The sequence below is a fragment of the Myotis davidii genome, unplaced genomic scaffold (assembly GCF_000327345.1).
Source record: "Myotis davidii unplaced genomic scaffold, ASM32734v1 scaffold428, whole genome shotgun sequence".
NCBI lineage: Eukaryota > Metazoa > Chordata > Mammalia > Chiroptera > Vespertilionidae > Myotis > Myotis davidii.
The window spans coordinates 3608280-3626223 of record NW_006299834.1 but is presented as its reverse complement, the minus strand read 5'-3'; the positions used below and the strand labels follow the sequence as shown (position 1 = coordinate 3626223).

The window sequence follows — 17944 nt, the reverse complement described above, 5'->3', positions numbered from 1 at the left end:
GGGCAGCGGGCCCAGCCCCCGGGCACGAGGACTGCAACGGCAGGATGCCCCACATCGCCAAGGAGGTCTTCACGCAGATGGGTGACCGCCGGGACCACGGGGAGGATGAGGAGGAGGTCGACTACGTGAGTTGGCGAGTTGGCGGGGCTGAGGGGCAGGGCCAGGAGAAGGTCCATGGGACAGAGGGAGGAGGGCAGAGGGGCAGGGGCAGGGGGCAGGGCTCAGGCGGGTGAGCGGGAGGTGGCTGGAGCTGCCCACAGCTCGTTGGGCCCACCCCTGGGAGAGGAGCCCTGGGAGGGGTGTGGGTTCTGATCTTGCTGGGAGAGTTCAGAGGTCACCCGGGGACCCCAGCTTGCTGGGTGGCTGGAGAGGGCAGAGACGGGCAGCTCTGGGCAGCGCTGACCAGTCCGCACCCCCTCCTCTCCTTGCCAGACTCTGTGTTTCCGGGTGCGCAAGATGATTGACGCGTACAAACCCGACTGGTGCGAGATCCGCGAGGACTGGTCTGTCTACCTCTTCTCCCCTGAGAACAGGTGGGCGGGCCAGGCTTGGGGGGAGGTTGGATCGGGGTGAGCAGGTCTGGGAGGGAGCGATTTCTACAGAGCAGGTCGGGCCATGGAGGCTGGTGCCCTCCTGTGTAGAGGGGCTCAGGGCAGGGGGGGTGTTTGAATGGGGACTTTCGTCTAGGCCAGCGGTTCTCAACCTCTGGGTCGTGACCCCTTTGGCGGTCGAACGACCCTTCCACAGGGGTCGCCTAAGACCATCCTGCATATCAGATATTTACATGACGATTCATCACAGTAGCAACATTACAGTTAGGAAGTAGCAACGAAAGTAATTTTATGGTTGGGTCACAACATGAGGAACTGTATTTGAAGGGCAGAAGGTTGAGAACCACGGGTCTAGGCCATCCCTGAGCTGGCACCAGGGTGGACAGATGCTCAAGTAGCCGGGCGCTCCCATGGGAGGGGACCCTTAGGCTTCCTGCGGGAGGAGGCCTTGTGGCGTCTGTAGGTGGAGCAGGGCTGTGTAGAGGCAGAGGCTGGACCAGGTGGAGGGAGCAACCCGAGGGAGGGTCTGGGGCAGAAGCTCGGGGTATCAGGCCCGGTGTGTCCGCATGGCGGAGGGCAGGGCATTGGGGTTCGGGCGGGTGTTTGGAAAGCCTCGAGTGCCAGGGCAAGGAGGGTGCCCTTCATGCTGCGGCTGTGGGAGCTGCCGTGGGTGTGTGGTCAGGAGGCGGCTCCAGGTGGGCACCATGAGCAGATGTAAATGGCTGTGGCCGGAGAAAAGAAGAGTCCGTTTCCTCTGGGCCATCCCCAGGCCTAAGCCCTTTGCCTTCCTCCCGCCGGGGTGAGGGGCAAACGGAGACTCATGGCCCTGCCCACTCCGCTCAGGTTCCGGGTCCTGTGCCAGACCATCATTGCCCACAAGCTCTTCGACTACGTCGTCCTGGCCTTCATCTTTCTCAACTGCATCACCATCGCCCTGGAGAGGCCCCAGATTGAGGCGGGCAGCACTGTGAGTGGCTGGGGCCTTCGGGCAGGGCCGGGGCCAGGCAGGGCGGGCCATGGGGCCTGCTATGGGGCGGGGTGCAGGGCGTCAGGTGGCTAGGAGCTCAGAAGGTGGATATCTATCGATGCTGCGGAGGAAGGTGTGGCAGGAAGCTTGTCTCTGGGGAGGGGCACCTCCTTGGACTGTGAAGTTGCCTCCCCTCGAGGCCCCTTGGCCAGAGGCAGAGGGGACCCGCAGTTCTGGGAGCCCCAGGCCCATGGTGTCTCCTGCTCTTTCAGGAACGCATATTCCTCACCGTGTCCAACTACATCTTCACCGCCATCTTCGTGGGCGAGATGACACTGAAGGTAGCCCCTCTTCACCTGGGACCTCTCCCACCCCCAGTGGCCCGCCCTCCCCCAGCTGTCACTCACCTGCTGGTCAGCAGCATTCCACAGGGGCCCCCGAGAACCACCCCCGCTTGGTACCAGCACTGGGCTCGTGTAACGGGGTGGGGTGGGGGGGTCAGCCGCATCCTGCTCTCCAGGACGTCACAACCGGCCAGAAAGGCTAATGCAGGGAAATGCTTACAGTGCAGTGGGGTACCCACGGGATGCGTGGGCCACTTCCCAGAGCGCGCGGCTTGGAACTGGGTTTGCAGATGTGAGGGGAGAGCGGACCAGGACAGGCTGTGGGGCTGTTTCATGTGCCCAGACCTTCCAGGTCCGGCCTGCCACCCACCTTCTGAGTGGGCCATGGGGCATGTGACCCCTGCAGCGCCACCCCACCTGCCTGATCCCCCTCACCCCACCGCTGTGGCTGAGGCAGATGACCTGGCCCGTCACCCCGCCCCAGGTGGTCTCGCTGGGCCTGTACTTCGGGGAGCAGGCGTACCTGCGCAGCAGCTGGAATGTGCTGGACGGCTTTCTGGTCTTCGTGTCCATCATCGACATCGTGGTTTCCCTGGCCTCGGCCGGTGGAGCCAAGATCTTGGGGGTCCTCCGGGTCCTGCGGCTCTTGCGCACCCTACGACCCTTGCGGTGAGGAGTCCTTCGTGTTGGGGGGCGGGCCTGGGGTCTACGTGGATCACTCTCTCCTGCCCTCCTCACCCACCCAGTCCTCTGCTAGCACGTGCCCAGCACTAGCTGAGCAGGGCCAGGCTCCAGGCTGAGGGTGTGTGTGTGTGTGTGTGTGTGTGTGTATGTGAGTGTGTATGTGTGGGTGTGTGTATGTGAGTGTGTATGAGTGTGTGTGTGTATGTATGTGAGTGTGTATGAGTGTGTGTGTATGTATGTGTGTATAAGTGTGTGTATGTGAGTGTATGTGTGTGTGAGTGTGTATGAGTGTGTGTGTATGTGAGTGTGTATGAGTGTGTGTGTATGTGTGTATGAGTGTGTGTGTATGTGAATGTGTATGAGTGTGTGTATGTGTGTATGAGTGTGTGTGTATGTGAATGTGTATGAGTGTGTGTATGTGTGTATGAGTGTGTGTGTATGTGAATGTGTATGAGTGTGTGTATGTGTGTATGAGTGTGTGTGTATGTGAATGTGTATGAGTGTGTGTATGTGTGTATGAGTGTGTGTGTATGTGAATGTGTATGAGTGTGTGTATGTGTGTATGAGTGTGTGTGTATGTGAATGTGTATGAGTGTGTGTATGTGTGTATGAGTGTGTGTGTATGTGAATGTGTATGAGTGTGTGTATGTGTGTATGAGTGTGTGTGTATGTGAATGTGTATGAGTGTGTGTGTATGAGTGTGTATGTGCGTGTGTATGTGTGTGTGTATGTGTGTGTGTATGAGTGTGTGTTCACACGTCCATGGATATTGACAAGGTAGAATCAATATCCTGGAGGTCCCAGTGGGTACAAAGGATTATACAAAGGGAGTTGGGGTACTTTAGAGAAAGACCTGAGAGGTGTGAGTATGAGTGTGTGTGTGTGCGTGTGTATGAGTGTGTGCATGTGCGTGTGTATGTGAGTGTGTGTGTGGGCACGTGTGTACACACTCTCACACTGGGAGACGGGGATGGAGGTGGCCCTGCGCAGAGCCCTGCTGTGCCTATAGGTCTGGAGCCTGGGGCCGCCGCCGTGGTGCCTCTGGGAGGACTGGGCTGCGTCCTGCCTGGCTGAGGCCCAACAGTGCCCTTGGTCCCTCCCTGCCTGCAGGGTCATCAGCCGGGCCCCGGGCCTGAAGCTGGTGGTGGAGACACTCATCTCCTCCCTTAAGCCCATCGGCAACATTGTCCTCATCTGCTGTGCCTTCTTCATCATCTTCGGCATCTTGGGGGTACAGGTGAGGGTTGCCCGATGGGCAGGCAGTGGTGTCGCTCTAAGGTGGGAATAGAGGCTCCTCACTCCCACTCAGCTCCTCCGACCCTGGGGGCTCAGGTGGCCCTGGTGGAGCAGGCACGTCCCTGTCAGCAGCGAGTTCCCAGTCCAGGAGGGAGACAGACGTGGCCAGAATGGTTGTGTGCAAGGCAGGCTGGGTAAATTGGATCACAGGGGTCCAAGCTACACAGGGACAGGGGGCTGGGCTGGGGACAATGGGGGAAGCACCCTGCAGGAGGTGCCCTTTGCACCGGGCCTTGAAGGAGACGTGATTTGGACAGGTTGGGGAGGGGGGCGGCGGGCAGGTGATTCAGGGGAGATGGGCACATGTGGAGGTGAGCTGGAGCTCTGACTGGCAGAGAGATGAGCCGATGGTGGGCGGGGTCAGAGGGGGAAGAACTTGGAATGGCAGTTAGGGAGCTGGGGCTTGGTGTCTCCGGGACTGGGGCCATGGAAGGTCTGGCACAGGCAGGGCCTGGAGCTGGCTCGGATTTTGGTGTGGAGCCCAGCCCAGGAGTAAGCTGGGCCTCGGGGCTGGGGTGGGTTGGGTCATAAAGTGTGAGACGGGGATGGCCAGCGTGAGCTGGGTCCTCTGGGGTCTGAGCGGCTACTGAGACCCTTCCTGTTTCTGGGCGTCTGAGCCCCGAGGCCCCAAGGCTCCTCAGCTGGTCCTGCATTTGGGCGGTAGCTGGTGAGGAGCCCGGGCACAGGTGTCCTTTGGGGTTACTGAGAGTCACAGTGGAGCCTGGGGCCACCGCCGTGGTGCCTCTGGGAGGACTGGGCTGGGAGTGGACAGTGGCCCTGACCCTTCCAGGCAGTTGACATGGAGGAGGCTTGAGTCCCTGGTGAGAGAGGGTCTCTCTCTCTCTCTCTCTCTCTCTCTCCTCCCTCCCCTGGGGATATGCAGCATCTCCTCCCGTGGGGTCCCTGCCCCATCTCCAGCACGGACACTGGGGTCTGAGCTCGGGTCTGTGCAAAGCCCAGGAATCAGACAAACCAGGGAGTGAACCTCGACTCTGCCACTTCCTAAAGCTCAAGTGACTTTGAGAAAATTTCCTGCCACCCGGGGCCTCAGTTTCCTCATCTGTGAGGTGGGATGAGAGCAGTGCCACTTCCTGGGGGGACGTGGGCGATGGTGTTGAGTGCTTGGCCCAGGCTGTGTACTGAGGTGTCTCCTGAGGAGCAGTCCCTCTTCTGATTGGCACCCACGCCCATCCCCACCCCCGGGAGCGTTGCCAGGACGGTCGCTCACCCTGTGTCCCTCCCCGCAGCTCTTCAAGGGCAAGTTCTACCACTGTCTGGGTGTGGACACCCGCAACATCACCAACCGTTCTGACTGCATGGCCGCCAACTACCGCTGGGTCCATCACAAGTACAACTTCGACAACCTGGGCCAGGTGAGCTCTGCCCACCTACCCCTCCTCACCTACCACCCCAGTGGGGGGAGTGACAGTTCTTCAGTGCCAGCAACTTGGGATTATAGACCAGCCTCCAGGATTGCAATGCCCTCCCAGGACTGACCCTGGGACTTCTCCTTCCCAAGCCTCAGTTTCCTCTTCTGTAAAATGGGTAGGAGTAGCACCACCTTAACAGGTGGCATGAGAATGAGAGATTCTGAGTGCAGTGTCCCCAAGTGCCTGGCGCTGCATAGGCGCCTCAGCGGACACTGGTTCCTGGCTCCCACCCCGACCCATGGGACCCAGACAGGAGTTTGAAAGTCAGCCAGACGTGGGTGTGAATCCCGGCTCTGCCACTTACTGAGGGGTGGCCTCTTTGAGCCTCAGTTTCCTTATCTGTAAAATGGGAATGTTACAGCCCACCAGGCAGGCTGTGGAGAGATGAAAGTGCACCCGGCCCCTTGCCCAGGGTGGATTTCCCCGCCCTTCTACTCTGCTCTCCCCACTCCCAGGCAGGCCCCTGCCCACTTCCGGCCTCGCCGTTGTCTCCTCTCCTGGGGACCTCCCAGGCCTGGCCATCTGGGAGGTGCCCAGATGAGAGCCTCCAGCCAGTTGCCTACAAAGACCCCCAAATGCTCCTCTTTCTTGAAGGCCCACCCGGTGCTGGGTATGAGCAGACGGGGAGTGCCTGCCCCAGTCACACAGGGAAGGGGCAGGATCCAGGTCCAAGTGGCCCAGGGCCCATGCCCCACCCCTCAGCTGGGATCCTCCAGTGGGTTCCCACTGGAGTCTCACCCCACATGACCAGAGATCCCACTCCCCATGCCCCCCAGGAGATGGGCCATGCGGCCACAGAGGGGCAGTGAGTAGCCGGGGAAAGGGGTTAGGAACTGGGGTGCAGTCGCTCCCCCAACTCCTCCCAGTTCCCCGGAAGCAGTGCCTTTTAATTTATTATCAACTCAATGTTGGAAAAACAGATGTTTTAAAAAAGGTGTTCCACTAAGCTGAGGGCAAGCCAGTGGGGGCTTTCAATGAGCTTGCTCCTGACCCCTGACCCCTGGCCGCAGCGCCAGGCCCAGCCGCAGCCCCCATGGGGCATCCAGCCCTTCCATTCTGAGCATGCTCAATGCCAGGCCCTGAGCATGGCGCTCTCAGCACGCAGAGCCAAAGGGGGTGAGCGGGTGGCCCAGAGCCCTGACCCCTTTCTGGGGTCATTCCCAGCGGTGTGCCCTCAGGCAAGCCCCCGTGACTCTGTGCTCCGTGTCCTCCCCGTAATGGGGACAGTGATCGCAGGTCTGAGGTTCCGTCGCAGGCTCTCTGCACCTTAGGCCTCTGTGATCCCAGGGCTTCCAGGGGCATTTGTCCCCTGGCCTGTGAGCTTCATGTGCCTCCCCGGCCAGAAGGCTTCCTCTGCGTCCCCTGCCCGCCCGCCCTGTGCCGGCACCCTTTCCGGGCAGCCCTTGGCATCACGCCCAGCTGGAAGGGAGAGGACCGGTCTGCAGCCTGTATAGACAGGAAGGAGGGGCCAGTGCCGGCAGGAGACCCATCCCAGAACCTCATTTCCTGGCCCAGGGCTCTGGAAGCACAGGGTGGAGCAGGAGGCGGGCTCAGGGAGAGGAGTGTCCAGAGTAGGTGTGCGACGGCCGGGCAATCTCTGCTGGTCCGGGACCCTTTGTGAACCCATCACCTCTGTCCCCACCCCGTGTCTCCCAGGCCCTGATGTCCCTCTTTGTCCTGGCCTCCAAGGATGGCTGGGTGAACATCATGTACAATGGACTGGATGCTGTCGCTGTGGACCAGCAGGTGGGCGTGGCTGGGCTGGGTCACAGGGCAGCAGGGAAGGGACGCGGTGGTTTTCGGGCCCAGTGGTCTGAATCTGTGTCAGCAAGACCCACGCCCCAGTGTCTCCCACTGTCAGTGCGGCCCACCCCTTGCCATCCGGGCCTGAATCATCCACCAGTAGAGCCACCCCTTGGGGAATGAAAGTCATTGTTCCATTTTCAACAAAGCCCCTTGCTCTGTAGGGGCAGCCCTCCAAGCTGGTTCCGGCCTGGAGGGGTGCAGGGCCTTGTGGGTGGAGAGGGGCTGAGCCAGCTGATGGGGGACAGTAGGTGCAGGCCTGACGCAAGAGAGTGACACATTCAGGGAGTCGTGAGAAGAGGTTCCCGAATGGAAAGTGGGAGGAGAATGGCAGGAGGTGTGGAGGAGGCAAGCAGGACAGTGTGGTCCCGGCATGGCAAGGGCTGGCATTTAGCTGAGGGCAGTGGGAGCCAGTGAAGGTGTTAGAGCAAGGGAGTGACAGCATCGGGTTTGCTTGTGGGAGCTTCTTGTGGGCTGCTGGGCGGGGATGGATTTGAGAATGAGGAGGGTGGAAGGGATCAGGGAGGGGGTTGGGCCTGATCAGAAGCTTGAGCTCTTGCTCCCAAGGTCCCCCAAGAGTAGGGTTCCCTTCTGGGGCAGAGTAGGGAATAGGGAATGAGAACACTTGGGGGCATCTTCCTGTACTTTTTCATCTGTCCACCACCCCAACCACACACACACACACACACACACACACACACACACACACACGGACTCCACAAGGGATATGTTTCCCCCCTGCTGGCTATCTTATTTCTGGAAGAATGAATAAGTGGGTGTATGGATTGTTAGATGGATGGATGATGGTTAAACAGAAGAATAAGTGGGTAGATGGCTAGATGGATGGATGAATAAATGAAGGGTGGGGGATGGATGGGTGGGTGGATAGGTGGATGAATAGATGAATAAGTGGATGGATGGGTGGATGGATGGGTGGGTTGGATGGATGGGTGGATGGATGGATGAATAGATGGGTGGATGGATGGGTGGATGAATGGATGAGTGGATGGATGGGTGGGTGGATGGTGGGTGGACAGATGAATAAGTGGGTGGATGGTGGGTGGGTGAAAGGAAGGAGACGGCTGGATATCTGTCCAGGAGGCAGCAGCTGGAGCAGGGAAGGGGAGGGGCTGTCTTTGCTGAGCACTTTACTTGTGCCAGGCCAGGATGGGCACTTCCTCTGCATCCTCCTTCAAACCTCACGGCCCCCTAGGAGGCAGGCTCTGTTAGTATCTGAATTGCACTGAGGCTCAGCGTGGTAGGGCGCCCCTCCCCGACAGCAGGCCCTGTGGTGCCCGGTCAGCCTGCCTCAGCCCATCTGGCTCCCTGCAGCCCGTGCCCAACCACAACCCCTGGATGCTGCTCTACTTCATCTCCTTCCTGCTCATCGTCAGCTTCTTCGTGCTCAACATGTTCGTGGGCGTCGTGGTGGAGAACTTCCACAAGTGCCGGCAGCACCAGGAGGCCGAGGAGGCGCGGCGGCGCGAGGAGAAGCGGCTGCGGCGCCTGGAAAAGAAGCGCCGCAGTGAGTGGGTGACTTCTAAGGGTGGGGGGCACCCACCCCGGGCCTCCTCTGCCCACTGCCGCTGATCCTTCCGGGGGCGGGGGCTGAGGCCTGAGTCCCACACCAGCCTCTGGGCCTTCGGAGCTGGAAGGGATGGAGAGTCCGGCCCTGTGCCCCTGGCCCTACCCCTTTCCCAGTGTCGGCCTGTCCAGGTGACTTGAGCCCTATCGGTGTCCACCTGGTGTCTGATGGTGACACCAATGCTGACCAGGTGTCTCCGTCCAGACAGAGGGCAAAGGCAGAGCCTGATGCCCAACCCTGAGCTGTGGGACCCCTGCTCTCCCCCCAGCAGACCAGAGCCCCTGCCATGGGCACTTTCGGGGTGGATGGAGAGAATCAGTGTCCTGCTCTCTCTGCCACTTACCCCCACATCTTACCCGTTTCCCTTGTGGCCCCGGGACTGGGTGGAGGGGACCTAAGTCTGACTCCCAGGGCCTGCTTCCTCTCTCCCCTCTGCCTCTCCCTCCACATGTTCTGTGCCCGCCTTGGCCACCCTCTGTGGCCTGTGCCACACCCCTGTGCACCCCTGGCAGAGGCCCAGCGGCTGCCCTACTATGCCACCTACTGTCCCACCCGGCTGCTCATCCACTCCATGTGCACCAGCCACTACCTGGACATCTTCATCACCTTCGTCATCTGCCTCAATGTGGTCACCATGTCCCTGGAACACTACAACCAGCCGATGGTGAGCCCCAGCCCTGCCCCCCGGGGCCGAGGTTTCATGGGGAGCAGGCCCTCAGCAGGACCCTTCCCCTGGGACAGGGTGGGCAGGATCTGAGTCGCCCATGCTGGGCCCTATGCCCAGGAAGCTCACGGCCTGATAGAACATGTGACTGAAAGAGAGGGGCCAGAGGGAAAGGTCTCCAATTTCTGGTGGGCGGGAAGGTGACATTTGGACCCCACCTTGAGTACAGGTAACAGTAGCCAGGGTGTGTTTCATATGACTTTTTGCAAGGCATGTACCGATTTTAACTCTCTCATCCTCATAGCAACCGTAAGGTGGGGGAGGGGACCTTCTCCAGATTATGTAGACGAACAAACTGAGGCTCAGAGAGAGAAAATATGTTGCCTCAATTAGCCAGCCAGAGAGCAGTGAAGCCAGGACTTGGATTTGTATTCAAGGACTGCCAGGCGGCCCCCACTGCTACCTGGACATATGGAGCCTGGGGGAGGGGCATTTCAGGTAGCAGGACTGTTGGGGGCAAACACAGAGGTGGGAGAGGGTGACCAGTTCCTAGCTAGTTGCAGGCAGTGTCCATGAGGGGCATGTGAGGGGCTTGTAGGGGCAAGTGCATCCCAAAAGTTTCTTATCAGAGACTAGAGGCCTGGTGCACGAAATTTGTGCACAGGTAGGGTACCTAGGCCTGCGATCAGGGTTGATCGGAGCCTTCCTTCATTCCATGCTGCCCACTGGTCAGTGCACATCATGGCAAGCGAGTGATCAAACTCCCGGTCGAACTCCAGAGGGGACATTTTGCATATTAGCCTTTTATATATATAGATGGGGGAAGAAGAGGGGAGCAGAGCCTCCAGGTGGGGGGTTAGTATGTTATTTTAAATGATAGGAGAGGAATGTTATGCGTGTGAGGGAAAGGAAGGCAACCATTGGCTGAAAGGGACTGCCAAATTTACATGAAGAAATGGAATCATAATAGCTCACATTTACCAAGTATTTAAATATATAACCCTGTGTGGCACAGGGCTATTAGCTCATTTAATTTTCACAGCAACTTTCTGAGGTAAGGGACTGTTGTCACCCCCAGTTTACAGATTGAAAAACTAACTCCCAGAGGTCAAGTGACTTGCCCAAAGTCATAGTGAACAAAGAGTAAGTGCTGAGCCAGGATTCAAATCTAGGCAGTCTGGTTCTTAAATATGACCCCTAACTATTAACCAACACTGCTTCCAAAGAGGGCTACCTGGACCAAACCAGCAGAACTAGGGAAAAGGAAATAGCAGTGAGAGAAATAGTGCACATTATGTAAGATGGAAGGAATAAAAGTAGACACATAAGTCATTGCACTAAAGGTGAATGGGTTAAATTCTCCCCTTAAAAGGCAGAGACTTTCTGACTAGAGGAAGATGGGGGTGGGGCAGGTCCTGGGGCCTGGATCATGCTTCTCTTTGCCCTTCCCCTCCCCCATAGTCCCTGGAGATAGCCCTCAAGTACTGCAACTACTTTTTCACCACTGTCTTTGTGCTGGAGGCTGTGCTGAAGCTGGTGGCATTTGGTGTGAGGCGCTTCTTCAAGGACCGGTGAGTGGCTGGGCCAGGCCATAGCAGCATTGACGGGGCTGCAGGATGGGGAAGCAGGCCTGAACGCTGGGGAAGCCTGGGGCAGCTAGACACTAATAAGTGTCTGGGCACTGATGACCAGGGACCCCTAGGTACTGCCTGCAGCCCTGAACAGGAAGTCGATATGGTACTACCTGGGGGGTGCAGGGCATTCTACCAAGTCTCCTCATCACAGCTCCCATGGGTCCTCCACACCCCACGGGCAGAGCAGGGCACACCTCATTCTTTCTCAGAGGGAACATAAGGCTCAGAGGGCTTCCTAGACCAGCCCTGGGCCACACAGAGGGGACAGGGGCTCAGGATTTCCAGCCAGAAGTCAGAGTCCATTTCTTCTCCCCTGCAGGAGGCCGAAGATACTTATTTAGCCTGGTTAGCCTCTTGCTTGAGGATTTGGAGGCTGTCAAGGGCAGAGAGGGAGCTGGACCCAGTGGGGTCTGGAGGGCTAGTTGGAAGGGTGGCCACACATCCCTGCCAGCCACAGCAGGAGGGGGGAGAGCTGGGACCTCCTCCGAACAGAGATGTATCTAATCTAGGTGGCTCTCACTTTGCTTCCCACTCCTGCCCTCCCTCGTCCCCTGAGCAGGTGGAACCAGCTGGACCTGGCCATCGTGCTGCTGTCGGTCATGGGCATCACGCTGGAGGAGATCGAGATCAACGCGGCACTGCCCATCAACCCCACCATCATCCGCATCATGCGGGTTCTGCGCATCGCCCGGGGTGAGGGCAGGGGGCTGGTGGGGAAGGGGAGCATGAGAGCAGAAGCCAGGAGGAGCTCACACCCAACATACACTCGGGTGCCCACGTCCACAGGCCGTTCTGTACAGCACACAGCACCCCCCTTATCACACCACGACCCATGCGGCCCAGCCTCAGGTTGAAATTCCTCACCGGCATTTCTCCTTTCATTTCTCCAACACCAGCTGGGACACGGGGCCTCAACGCTTCTTAAAATCCCCTTTCTTCTCCCAGGCCTCCCGCCACCCCTGGCCGCTCCCACACTTCTTTCAAAGACCCCCTGCCTCCCTGTTCCCCCAGGTGCCTCTTCCCCTCCCCCTGCACCTGCTGTGGCCTCCAGGTCCCGAGGTGGGGATGGCTGGCGGAGCTCTGGGTAACGCCGGAGCCCTCTGCAGCCACAGGAAGAGGCCTGGGCCCTCACGGGGTGGTCATTTTTCCTCATCGGTGAATTAGGGGTCACTCTTATGCTTTTTTTTCACTCATATACTTTCTATCCCTTGGTTCCCACTGGGTGTGCCCTGTCTTTCGGCCTTTTTTACACCGATGTCGACACCTTGTGCCACAAGTTTCCGTGCACACCCTACTCACCCTGTACCCGCACCATGTTCTGTGGCCCTCGCACACGTGCACGTGCCCCACCCACGGGCCTGGCTGAGTGGCCGCTGGGTCTCCCCACAGTGCTGAAGCTGCTGAAGATGGCCACGGGCATGCGGGCCCTGCTGGACACGGTGGTGCAAGCTCTGCCCCAGGTAAGAGCCGCCTCCCCCGGCGGCCCCTCCTGCCCATTGTTGGTGCCATGCTGGGCCCTGGGGGGCGAGCCCCGACTTCCCTTCTCCCTAAATCTGCCCAGAGCCAGCGCAGAACCTTGTCTCCAGAGGAGCAATGTGAGCTGAGACTGTGGGAGAGGGAGCAGGAGTCTTGCCTCTTTCTTGCTGATGTCACCAAGTACGCGCCAACCCCGCTCCTTATCGGGCCCTGGGCTGGCCCCTGGGGACCCACATTCCACCCTCAGGGGTCAGCGGGCTGGTAGGGGAGACAGATGCTCCAGGACAGCGTGGCCAGGGGCCTGCACTGTGCTGGGGAGAAGGAGGGGCCCTGACACAGACCGGAAATCAGAGAAGGTGTCAGAGGACTTTGAACTTCACCATGTAGGTGTCAGAGGACTTTGAACTTGACCGTGTAGGGTGGCTTGGCAGAAGGAGGTGGTGGTGTGGACAGAGAGGTTCTGTTTTGAGATTCTAGGAGGGGACAGCCTGAGACCCTGATGTGGGAACAGATCCTAGGAAATTATCCCATTGGTCAGTGGGAGGGAGATAGGGGCAGGGCCACAGAGGGGTCATCTTTCATCCTGGGAAGTCTGAGATTCCAGTCTCTCCCTCCCTGCTGTCCTGACTACTTGAGGCTCCCCTTGTCCTTCCCCCCAGGGTGGCCTCTGCTCTGAGGTACGCCTCATGCACACTTGTTTATTTGTTATGACTCATCTAGTCTTAAGGAACTTCAAGTATCCTATATAATAAAAAGCTAATATGTAAATTGACCAAATGGTGGACCAACCGGTCACTATGACGTGCACTGACCACCAGGGAGCAGACACTCAATGCAGGAGGAGTGCCACTCAGCCAGAAGCTGGGCCCACTGGGGGCAAGCGCAGCGGCGGTGGTGGGAGCCTCTCCCACCTCCATGGCAGCGCTAAGGATGTCCGACTGATGGCTTAGGCCTGAGGGCTCCTGGACTGTGAGAGGGCATAGGCCAGGCTAAGGGACCAACCGACCCCCCCACCCCCCAAGTGCATGAATCTGGTGCACTGGGCCTCTAGTCTTAAAATAAAAGGCACAGATACCGCACACTGCACATGAGGATAAAAGACGAACAGCTCAGGGGAGGCGAAAGCACAGCTAGTTCTCACGATGACCTGGGCTACGAATGTTAGCACATTCCGTTCTCCAGTTTGGTGTGAGCTTCCCAGCAGCCCAGTTGCAAAGGGAAAGCGCCATGACTCTCACCAGGTCTGATCGAAAGCAGGGGCATTCATGCAAAGAAGTGGCTTTTCCTAATGTTAAGTCTCTTCGAAAGATTTGCCACATGGAAGACGGGGTGAGTGCTGGGCCTGCGGGGTGTGTGGGCAGGAAGTGGGTGGAGCCCAGACTCCGATCACCCTGCCTGGGATCAAAGCTTCGTCCCCCGTGAGACCCTGGGCATGTGGCTCACCTTCTTCTGCCTCGGTTTCCTTGCCTTTAGGAAAGGAATGGGCCCGGGGCCATAGGAAATGCTGTGTGAGAGTCTGCTAGGAATGGGGATGGGTGGTGTGTGCCCCCAGCTATATTGGCCTTCTTCCCTCCCCCCAACCTCCTTGTTCTGACCCCTGGGTATCCTTGGGTGGTTCCCCAGACCAACCCTGAGTTGGCAGAGGGCACATGAAGATGCCCAGGTGGTCCCTGGCTCAATAGCAATTACAATTATGTCAGCAACTTTAAGAGACTCAAGTGCCAACTACCACGTGGCATGGCCGCAGGCTTCCCCGTCAACATCTGTTAGCTGACCCTGGACCGTTCCTTGTTCTCTGTAAAGTGCTATAAAAATTAAACGTTAGCCCCTTTTCTCCTATGCCGAGGGAAGGGGCATCAGGGAAGGCTTCTCAGGGGAGGTGACTGGTGACCTGGGCTTTGAGGGGTGGGGAGGGAGCAGTTACCAGTCAAAGACGGAGGGAGGGTCTTTCCTGCCGCGGGAACAGAATATGCAAGTGGGGTCTGTCTCCTGTGGCTGGAGTCTGCGAGGAGGTCAGGCTGGGAGGGGGTCTGCAGGGCTGGGTCAGGCCTTTGATGCCAGGCCAGCAAACTCGGGCTCTGTCCTGCAGGCAGTGGGCACCACAGGAGGTCCTAGACAAGGGAAGCCTCACCCTTTAATATTTTTATTTTTTTAAATATATTTTTTATGGCTTTCAGAGAGAAGGGGGACAGGGAGAGAGATAGAAACATCAATGATGAGAGAGAATCATCGATCGGCTGCCTTCTGCAGGCCCCATACTGGGGATCGAGCCTGCAACCTGGGCATGTGCCCTGACCGGGAATCGAACCGTGACCTCCTCAAACAGTGACCTCCTGGTTCATAGCTCGACACTCAACCACTGAGCCACACTGGCCAGGCATGGCCTCACCCTTTGAGAAGGTTGCTCTGGCAACTCCGAGGACGATGGACTGGAGGGAGAGGCTGGAGGCAGGGAGGTGGGTGAGGAGGTGGCTGTAGCCGTACAAGCTCTGGAAGATGCTGAGGGAGGAGGGAAGGACTGATAGGAAGGGTGAGGTGGACTCTGGCTCACAAATGCTCCTGACTGGGGCCCGCAGAGGCGGGGAGCTGAGCCCAGGGCCCCGGCCACCCTCGCACCATCTCCTCGCTGCCAGGGCCTCACACGTTGCCTCATAGGTGCTCGGTATGTGCTCATTTCATTAATGAACGAGCATCATTTAATTAGTCAGACACTGTTGGTGTGATTGTAGAGCAGCTCGGAAGGGAACCCTCCTCTGGTGCAAGAAGGCATTAGGAGGCTGTGATTAACGTGGTTTACTTTTCAGCAATTAATGCAAACGTCTTCGGACTTATTCACACCGGCCTTCTGAGGGCTCCAGGAGATACTTCACTTCCAGGGCAAGAATGTGTTTGAGCCTTTTCTTATCCGTAGTAAGAAGCGGTCTCTGGTGTACAGATAGATTGGAAACAGGTTTGGAATCTGGGACGTGTTCCTCCCACAGGAGCCGTGGGACAGGGGTGGCTGGGCATGCAGGACGCTTCTGGGGCTCACAGTTCTGCATGATTCCCATGTCCACTCCTCTCCGTGGCTGGGCTCCGTGCTGGTCTGAGGAAGCACATGTGACTTAATCTAGTCATGTTCCGGCTCTCAAGAGCTTCCCAGAGCGGCAGAGACAGTGGCAGGGACACACCGGTTACACTCACACTGTCAGACTGCATCCCAGTCTGCCTGGAGGAAATCTAGGCAGGCTTCATGGAGGAGGCGGCATTATTGCTGAGACACCCTTTCCTTCCCCTCTGTATTCACCCAGGGGATGAATACAGGTATATGGCATAGCGATTGTGTTCATGGGCCCTGGGGCCAGTGGGGTGGCTATGGATCTCAGTCCTACTCTAGTAATAGCGATGTGACCCTGGGCCAGGATTTCACCGCCCAGTATGTTTCTTTCTCAATCTGCAGAATGGGGGGAAAAGAGAGTTTATGGATCAGCGTGTGGATAAGTGAACTAATGAATATGAAATGCTTGGATCCAGGCTGCTGCCAGTAAAGGCTTCACCAGCATATTACCATTATCTGTGCCCTGTACTGGGCAGCCTGCCCCCCAGGAGGTCATGCGGGGGTAGCAGCCATGGACACAGACCCTGTGAAGTGTTTCAGCTGCCCTGACCCTCAGGATGGCCCTTTAGGTGGAGCCTGCTGGCCCCCACCCCAACCTTTCCCTGGCCTTGCAGCCTCCCCTCACCTCCCCCGGCCCCACCTAGTCCCAATCCAGCCCACCTGCTGTCTCCACAGGTGGGCAACCTGGGCCTCCTCTTCATGCTGCTGTTCTTCATCTACGCCGCCCTGGGCGTGGAGCTCTTCGGGAAGCTGGGTGAGTGAAGCAGGCCCAGGTTGGGTGGGGACCGGGTCTGGAGAAGGGCCTTTGGGGGGAGGCCTGAGAGCCCCCCGAGACTGTCACATCAGGGTCTTTTTTTAAAATATATTTTATTGATTTTTTACAGAGAGGAAGGGAGAGGGATAGAGAGTTAGAAACATCAATGAGAGAGAAACATTGACCAGCTGCCTCCTGCACACCTCCTACTGGGGATGTGCCTGCAACCAAGGTACATGGCCTTGACCGGAATTGAACCTGGGACCTTTCAGTCCGCAGGCCGACGCTCTATCCACTGAGCCAAACCGGTCTGGCCAGGGTCTTTTAAAAAAATATATTTTTATTGATTTCATAGAGGAAGGGAGAGGGTGAGAGAGAGATAGAAATATCAGTGATGAGAGAGAATCAGTGATCGGCTGCTTCCTGCACGTCCCCTAAGGGGGCTGAGCCCACAACCTGAGCTTGTGCCCTGACCAGGGATCGAACCATGACCTCCTGGTTTATAGGTCGACACTCAACCACTGAGCCACGCCGGCTGGCACATCAGGGTCTTTGTATTTGGGAGATGCCCCAATATCAGGCCCTGGGGGGATGGGTGGGAGGCCCTCCGCCACCCCCACCCCTTCCCGTGTGAGTAGGAGCTTTTGAGAGGTGCTAGCCTGGGTCCACGTGCATACCCCAGGCCTATGCAGTGGATGCCCACTTTGAGCCTCTACACTGTCTGACCTCTAGAGATGCCTCCTCCGAGCCCACAAGCCAGTGCCCATCCTGGGCCAGGGCCACCCCTACAAGCAGGACAGCCAGGGCAACCCCGGGCCACCTCCAGAAAGCAGGGCTCCCCTGGGGGCCGGCCCGCACCCACCCCATCCTGTCCCTCTGGAACTGACACTGGAGTTGGGGGAGGAGCCAGGCTCACCTGAGCCTGAGCCCCAGCTGTGTGCCACCTCCCTGAGCCCCAGTCTCTCCATCTGGGGGCAGGGCACAGTCCGCACACACCTCTGAGGGGTGCAGTGGGAGTTGAGAGGAGGCCGGCGGGCTCTGCAGTGGGCCGGCTGACCGCCTTTCCTTTCAGTCTGCAACGACGAGAACCCGTGCGAGGGCATGAGCCGGCACGCCACCTTCGAGAACTTCGGCATGGCCTTCCTCACGCTCGTCCAGGTCTCCACTGGCGACAACTGGAACGGGATCATGAAGGTACTTGTGGGCCGGCTGGGCAGGGAGAACTCAGGCTGGGTTCAAGAGCAAGGGTGCCGGTGACGTCCCGGCGGTCAGGCCTCCCGCCCTCTGCCTGCCCAGCGCCCCATTGTACATGGGAGGGGGGGCAGGGCCCGGAGCAGCAGGGGGTCCTGCCTGGGGCCCAGGAGCACCGCGATGTGCAGGTGAGGCCACAGGGGCTCTCTGTCTGCCCCTACAAGCTCAGATCAGGGTCAGGTGTTAGGGGACACGACTCCCCCCAGGGCCAGAGCCCGGGGCAGGGGCGGCGGTCACTGCTCCTCCTGATGCCAGGGCCCTGGCATTTGCTGCCCCGCCCATCGCCCCACGGAGGCCCTCTGGCTCCGGCCTGGGGTGGGCGGGGCGGGCTTCCGGAAGACAGAGGTGAGGCCTGAGCCCAGACCCTGGTCCTCACTGCCGCCCGCCCGCCCGCAGGACACGCTGCGG

At 58.7% G+C, this 17944-nt stretch overlaps 1 protein-coding gene across 1 annotated transcript in view; it reads left to right on the top strand.

The window, feature by feature from the left end:
- CACNA1I (calcium voltage-gated channel subunit alpha1 I) overlaps positions 1–17944 on the top strand; it is a 108137-nt gene that overhangs the window by 85075 nt on the left and 5118 nt on the right. Inside the window, exons 15-30 of the mRNA XM_015571918.1 lie at positions 7–125; positions 433–533; positions 1395–1518; positions 1791–1859; positions 2347–2531; positions 3657–3783; positions 5090–5215; positions 6929–7018; positions 8408–8600; positions 9173–9324; positions 10786–10895; positions 11518–11651; positions 12348–12418; positions 16207–16285; positions 17358–17479; positions 17933–17940. Coding sequence (XP_015427404.1) covers positions 7–125; positions 433–533; positions 1395–1518; positions 1791–1859; positions 2347–2531; positions 3657–3783; positions 5090–5215; positions 6929–7018; positions 8408–8600; positions 9173–9324; positions 10786–10895; positions 11518–11651; positions 12348–12418; positions 16207–16285; positions 17358–17479; positions 17933–17940 — 1810 coding nt within the window. The remainder of the gene's footprint in view (positions 1–6; positions 126–432; positions 534–1394; positions 1519–1790; positions 1860–2346; positions 2532–3656; positions 3784–5089; positions 5216–6928; positions 7019–8407; positions 8601–9172; positions 9325–10785; positions 10896–11517; positions 11652–12347; positions 12419–16206; positions 16286–17357; positions 17480–17932; positions 17941–17944) is intronic.